Source organism: Castanea sativa, chromosome 2 (genome assembly GCF_040712315.1).
Source record: "Castanea sativa cultivar Marrone di Chiusa Pesio chromosome 2, ASM4071231v1".
Classification (NCBI taxonomy): Eukaryota; Viridiplantae; Streptophyta; class Magnoliopsida; order Fagales; family Fagaceae; genus Castanea; species Castanea sativa.
Window position 1 is genome coordinate 22,326,805 of NC_134014.1, and position 7,340 is coordinate 22,334,144.

At 33.4% G+C, this 7,340-nt stretch overlaps 1 protein-coding gene across 1 annotated transcript; it reads left to right on the plus strand.

Moving 5' to 3' along the window:
• Nucleotides 1–2,840: 2,840 nt before the first annotated feature.
• On the plus strand, nucleotides 2,841–5,926 carry LOC142625650 (auxin-responsive protein IAA13-like). The gene is made up of 5 exons (XM_075799320.1): nucleotides 2,841–3,384; nucleotides 4,245–4,558; nucleotides 4,909–5,029; nucleotides 5,317–5,378; nucleotides 5,477–5,926. The coding sequence occupies exons 1-5, from the start codon at nucleotides 2,984–2,986 to the stop codon at nucleotides 5,524–5,526; spliced, it is 948 nt and encodes a 315-aa protein (XP_075655435.1). The 5' UTR covers nucleotides 2,841–2,983; the 3' UTR covers nucleotides 5,527–5,926.
• Nucleotides 5,927–7,340: the final 1,414 nt, after the last annotated feature.

Below are 7,340 nucleotides of genomic sequence, written 5' to 3' on the forward strand. Positions count from 1 at the left end.
TTTTCTCTCTTTATTAGTCTTCCTTTCTTTCCTAAACATTCAATTGATTAGACCATCTCTACCAAACAAAATGTTTAGATGTGGTCCCCATGAAGAGGATTTGTAATGATAAGTATGGATTTATGAATAATTAATAATGAATATGTTTTCTTGCTCTTGAAAATATTTTCATCTTTTTTGGGCAGGCCCACCGTCCACTGGCAATGCATCTCTTTAGGTCTCAACTTTCTAAAACAAGTTTTGGTGCTGTTTGTCTTCTAAATAGTAGACAACACATAAGAAGAAAGATAGGGAGCATAGAGTAGTAAAGATTGGAATAATGCTTTTTCCTTGTAAAAAGACTAAACCTTTAGACTTTAACCTATGCTTTTATACTAAAGTTAAGAGAAACCTAACCCTCATATATATATATATATATATATTAAAGGTATTGCCATTGGTACTCTTTATTCGACCAATATAATTTTCATCTAGGTTGGGTTAGTGGTAGCAAATCTTAATTAACTCCTCAATGCTCCTAGTTCTACCTAGCTACCCTTTTGGCTCTTGTTACTTTTATTTATTAGCAGAGCTATAAACATAGGTTTTGATCGATGGTAAAGAGATGAGTAGGTATTTAATTATAAATCTGTATCTTGCTAAGTAAGATAAGATATAAATAAATAAATAAAATCTCACCTCTAATTGGTGTTAGGCTGTGAAGCAGATTTGTTGTTAAGCATATCAAAAACTATTTCTAGAGCTTGTTGTCTCCACCTTAGTTTTAAATTAAAGTTTACTTAGTTAAGTACATCTTTTTAAGAAATTTGCTCAAATTAAAATATATATATAAAAAAAAAATCTACAAAGAAACAGTACATGTGGACAGTGCACCTTATTCTTGTACCTTTTTTTCCTTTTTGTTTTTAGTAATTACTTAAATTTTAAGACAAATATAAATTGAAATCTCTAATTTTTTCTAAAATTTAATTCAATATTATAATTTCTAATTTATTCATTTCAATCGTATTATTTCCATTAGCTTTCAATGTAATTTAACCAAATTTTACATAAGCATCCAATGTCACCTATCAAGAACTGATTTTATACTATATACCTATTAGATGATAGCAAAAGAAAAGGAATATATATATATATATATATATATATATATATATATATATATATATATATATATATAAAATAAAATCCCCCAGTGACCAAGTTAAAAGACCAAACAAGTCCAAACAACTGACATCATTAACCATCATACTAAGGCTTAACTTAAAAAAACAAAAACCATCATAATTGAAAGAATTTTTTTATAATTTTTTTTATCTCATCTATAGAAAGTCTTTTGCATCACTTCCAAGTTCCAATATTTATCATATCAAATCAAGATTCAATGCCAAATCTTACACTGGTTTAATTTTCTTCTTTCATTCTCATTGAGAATTAGGCTACCTAAAGCCCTCACATTTATGAAAAAAACATGAGTTAATTTTGTAGGTTTAAACTAAAAAATCACTTATATTAGTTAATTTAAAAGTAAGTAAATTTATATTGTTATTACGGTAATCATGTAAATATACACAGTGGGGGTAAAGTAAATAATATATATATATATATATATATATATATATTTGGGTCTTGGGCCTGATTTGATGGTGCAAGTCTGTCCAAGCAGAGTCTTTGAGGCCCGCAGACCAATTTACACTACGAGGGGTGGAGGAGTTGTCCGAGGAGGAGTGTATCCTCGGACGGGTCCAGTAAAGGTCATGGGCCATGTCAAGGGGTTTGGGGACAGAATTCCGGGAGATCTGTTGGGTAAAGGCGTGATCCACGCAATGGTTAGAAGGAAGAACATGTGAGAAATATTAGAGGAGAAAAAGCTGCTATCACCGCATTAAAGACCATGCACCTACCTCCCTGACTGCATTAATGGGGAAATGAACTCTGAACAATGAGGTTTAGCCCTCCAGCTGGTATTTGAAGATTTCAAGAAAGTGCTGGATGAGACAAGTATCTGATGAAAAAGATTTGTGAGACACGTGGAAGGAGAAAGGAAGAAGGAGATTGATACGAGGGAACGAGAGAGATAAAAAGGAAGGGAGGAAAAAAGACGAAAAAAAAAAACGATAGCGGGAACACTGCTCAAAAAGAAAAAAAGGTAATATAAGTGGTCCTTGGGTTGCGTCCGATAAGAGTTTCTTTGCTCTTCCCATTTATGGAACACGCGGATAACGACAATCTAGCCTGCTTTTTCTCTTTATCCAACATCCATAGTCTAGGTTTTAAGCCCATACTCTACAAATTTTATTATATAAAACTCTTTGGGTCTGAGTCTGTCTAGTAATTGGACCGGGCACAAATTGTGCACCTACATACACCATTACTATTATTTATATACAAATCTATTTTAATACTTCTTTACTCATATATATATATATATATATAAAGAGATAAAAATGATTTGAAATCGTATTAAAAAATAATATTTTAATAAAACATTGTGTAAAATAAATAATTTTTAAAATAATTATATAAAATAAAATAAAAATTATACTAAATTAAACACAAATATTTGTATAGATGTCCAAAACCAGTTAAGATAATCTTCTTTATTAATGTTTTATTACTGTTCCTCTCTCTCTTTCACTGTCAAAAACTTTCTTTTCACGATATGAGATTAGAAAAGAGATGGGAAAGCATTTGAAGAAGAAAAAAAAAAAAAAAAAAGGAGAAGAAGTTAGAGGCTGGGGTGAGAGTGGAAGTGCAAGGCGCACTAGGAGACACATGGGGCCCATCATGATCACTCTCTCCACCATCTCCTCCCTGCAACCTGCATTTTCTCCTTCCTTGCTTTTTGCTGCCCCCTTAATCTCCTATACTATTATACTCTCCTCTCCTCTGCTTTCATTTCCCACATTCCATTCCTCTCTTTATTATACACCTTCTTTCAACTACTTCTCTTTACTCACACTCTCTCTTTTGCTCTCATCTCATGGATGCTACACTTGGTTTACTTGGTGGTGCTGGCAGTGTTGGTGGTTCTTCTGGGGCTTCTACAAATGAGTCCACTGTGTCAAAAGTGGAGCAAGACTTTGTTGCCATGTCTTCTGAGGCATCTTCATACCCAGCTGAGGCTGAGCTTGAGTTGGGTCTTGGTCTCAGCCTTGGTACTGGTGGTGCTGCTATGAAGGCTAACAAGGGTTGTGCATGGGGTGAGCGTGGTCGAATCTTGACTGCCAAAGACTTCCCATCTGTTGTCTCTCATGCTTCCTCTATTCCTTCCCGTTTCTCTGACAGAGCTAATCCTGTTGCTTCTGTTGGTGCTGTTTCTGGCACTAAGAGAGGTGCCGACTCTGTTTCTCAAGAGGGTACTGGATCTCCTCCTGGTGCCAGGTTAGATATTTCGTAGTCACTTTTTTTGTTTTCCTTTTAATCTTCTTGTGTTTGGTTGCTAAGAAAAAGCTAGGGAAGGAATTGGAATCTTTCTTCCTATCTTTTTTTTTTTTTTCCTAATATGTGTAAGGCTAGTTTGTCTAGTATTCCTGATAATGTGCAAACACTGCAACAAAATCAAAATTTTCACTTTTTTTTTTGACCTTCAGCAACTAAATTAAGTAATATACCTCCCTTTTTTGTAATTTCATCTTTTTGTTTAGCCATGTGTATTATGGCCTACTCTAAAAAGATTGTATAAATTTGTTGTGATTTTAATCTTTTATGTTTATAAGTGTTGAGAGAACTGGGGTTTTGGTTTCTCACGTGAAGTATTTCATTCTTTGGGTACACCGTACACTGACTGATCATTTTACTTCTTATTCTTTTTTTTTTAAAGAAGATATTTAGTCATTATGTCTTAGTTCGTGAATAGTTCTGTGTCTTACTTCAGTTTTATATTTTTCATCAATAAACTTGTAATCGGCTATATATGTGTTCTTTAGGAACAGGGGTCTCATATTTCTTATTTAGAATAAATTTCCTGTTTTTGGTTTTCCTTGTTTTATATACCCTTTTTACAATTATCTTCTTTTGCTTATTATTATCATTATTTATTTGGCTTATATTCGAATAATAGGCTCTTTTATAAAATTTAAAAATAAATTTAAAATAAAAGATTTCCTTGTGAGTGACACCTTTCATGCAAATTTCTGGTATTTTACATTGTTGAAGTAATTGCCAGGTTATGACTGATCTTTATTTATGTTCTTCAATCATTCTCTGATATTCATTTGTTGTGATTTTCTTCATGAAAGCAGTCAGGTTGTGGGATGGCCACCCATAAGGGCTTATAGAATGAACAGCTTAGTTAATCAAGCAAAGAGTCAAAGAGCTGAAGAAGAGAAGGAAATTGATGAGAAAGATAAGACCAAGGATCCTTCAAAGAAGAAAATTTATACCAAGACTGATACTGCTGCCAAAGAAAAAGGCCAACTTGGATTTGTGAAGGTGAATATGGATGGAGTTCCGATAGGAAGGAAGGTTGATTTGAATGCTCATTCTTGCTATGATACTTTAGCCCAAATGCTCGAAGACATGTTTTTTAGATCCACCGCAACTGTCAATTCAAGGGGTTAGTGACTTCTTTCTCTTTCTCGTGTGTTGGTCTTCAGAATGTTGAAATTGATCAAATAAAGAATTTTATTCATGGTTTTCGTAAACTAATTTTCGAAGCGTCGCTTGGGGTAAAAAGTCTAGTATGAGTTGTATGTAGTCATGCCAGATAATTATGCCTAAGTTGACTTCACCATTGCATGCCATGGATTGATTGTATTTTAACCAGTGACAAGCGAGTGTTTTCTCAATGCTTTTCTATGTGTATGGAAAATGTTATGATCATTATGGGGTTAATCATGGATGAGTAATTTATGTGTTCTTTGTTCTTGTATGTCATTGACATGGTTCTTGTGTAATTGGGCTCAGGTGGAGAGAAGGAACAAGCAACAACTCAGCCCTCTAAGCTTTTGGATAGTTCATCTGAATTTGTGCTTACCTACGAAGACAAAGAGGGAGACTGGATGCTTGTGGGAGATGTTCCATGGGGGTACGCAACAACCAGTTAACTCTTATTTTCAAATAAAAATAAAAATAAAATAAAAGGGGAGTAAGGGAAAGGGAAAAATGGGCACACATATGAAGTGTAAATGAGCCTAGCCACTCTTAAAGGTCCTAGCCACTGATGGACTGTATTACTAGGTGGTCTATTTGAGGCTTGGATGACCAAAAGAGGGGGGATAGGAAGAAAGAAATTGCTTGGTTTAATTCTTTTTATTGTTTATTTATTTATTTTGTAATGCTTACAGTATGTTTGCTATATTCTGTTGTATTTAGGATGTTCCTCACCTCTGTGAAACGGCTTCGAATCATGAGAACCTCTGAGGCTAATGGACTTGGTATGTAAACTTACAGTTATCATTCATGTATCCCACTTTCAAATTTTCAGTTATATCTGTTTTCCCTTCTTTCTAAGTTTATCTATATGTATTTCCAGGACCAAGATTTCAAGAAAGGAATGAGAGACAAAGAAGCAAGCCCATATAATATCAGGGCTGTCTGATAATTTTAAATTTGGTAAGATGAAGAAAGCCCACAGTTTGACTACAGAAGTTAAAGGAAAGTAGAAAAAAAAAAAAGTTGATGAGACAGAGTGTTTTGTTAAAGATTGTTCTTCCACTGGTTTTACCCTGCTTTTTTTGTATACTCAACCAGTCTCTGGTTCTTGCTGCCTTTTTGTTCTTTTAGGCCATTTGATTTTAGATCTTTTACAGCCCCTTATATAATGCTACCATACAGGCCTGCCTACTTGGCTGATTGCTGCTTCACCGTATTGTAAATATGGGAGTACTTGATATCTAGAGTGTTGAGTTTGCTGCAATCTAGCGGACTCAGTTTTTACTTGGTGATGATGAAAGAAAAACTTGTGTGGTTTTGATTTCAAAAAGTTTTATGGTTGTGTTGGTTGGCCATGTTTTCTTTGTGTTTACTACAACCTAGAATTTTTCAGTTTTTCAGTGGCCTTTTTGTTTGTGGCTTGGCATAATTTGATTATTTTGGGGTCTTTTTGGCTGAATCTCAAATTATGCTAACCTTCCATGTAGCATAGAAGGTTTTGCATTATATAAGCAAATCAATCCACTACGAAATTTCCATATTATCAGATTCTTTAATATAAAACATTGAATCGTGTACAGAAATTGACATATTATCAAAAGGTGAAAGGGTATTACATCATAAATGTTTACTAGTTACAACTCCACAAGAGGTCCATTGTTTACATTGCCACATGGTGATGCTAAGTTCTGTATTCCCTCTAAGATCATCCTTATTTCAAAGATATAGAGTTTATTCCATGTTCTATATTAAGTTGCAAAGATTTATACGATGCCAATTAAATGACATGAGATTATGCTAAGAGTATTATAACTCGGGATTATCTTATTATCTCGTAACGGAAAATATGGGTTTAAATCTTTTCACCTTAAAACAAAGTGTGACAATGTATATTATTAAATAAAAAGAAAATAAAATTTGATGGTTCATTTCACATAGGTTTTGTTCTCTTCATTTCAAGTTAAAAGGATTTTTAACTTGAAAAAATTTAGAATCACAATTTTTGCTATAACTTTAATACGAGAGAATGCCAATGATGGAGAAAAAATGTTGAATTTATGTGAAAGTGATAGATAGTTAGTTACTATTTATTACGTCAAAGTTGTGGTATTAAAATTATAGCCCCCAAGAACTATTTTAGTTAAAACTTTAAATTTATTAGCCTTTCGTGGTTCCTAGCTCAAAAAGATTGTTATGGAATTGTGGATGAGGAGTGAGTTGGTTAATGGCCTTGGCCTAGTATATTTAATCAAAACTTACTCAGGAATGGTTGGCATTGAAGTGTAGATAAATAAGATTAAAGAATCAATAAATAATCCGCAACTTTTGCTTCACCCGATTCATAACATTTTTCACTTTTGTTTTCGTCAACTGCATAGGATTCCCTATCTCTCTCTCTCTCTCCAAAGTTAATCCCCTCTGCTCTAATAGCCGACCAACCAACAAAAACTGCTTTCTTTCTTTTTTTACCCTCATCCCCTCTAAACTCATTGTGTGCGCGCGCGTAGATAGGGGAAGCTTTGAGAAAATTTTCATTTTAAAACCTTAAAATGAATCGATATTCTATCACATGGGTTGTTATGTTTTGCAAAATTACAGTATTTTGAGATTTAATTAGTTCTTAAAAATCAATTAATTGTTTTCTTTTTTTGCTTATATCAGTATGTTGAAGAGAAAAGTTGTTCCAATTATTATGTTTTAAACCAACTTAAAATGCTATTGTTATTTTAATCTCTCTCTCTCTA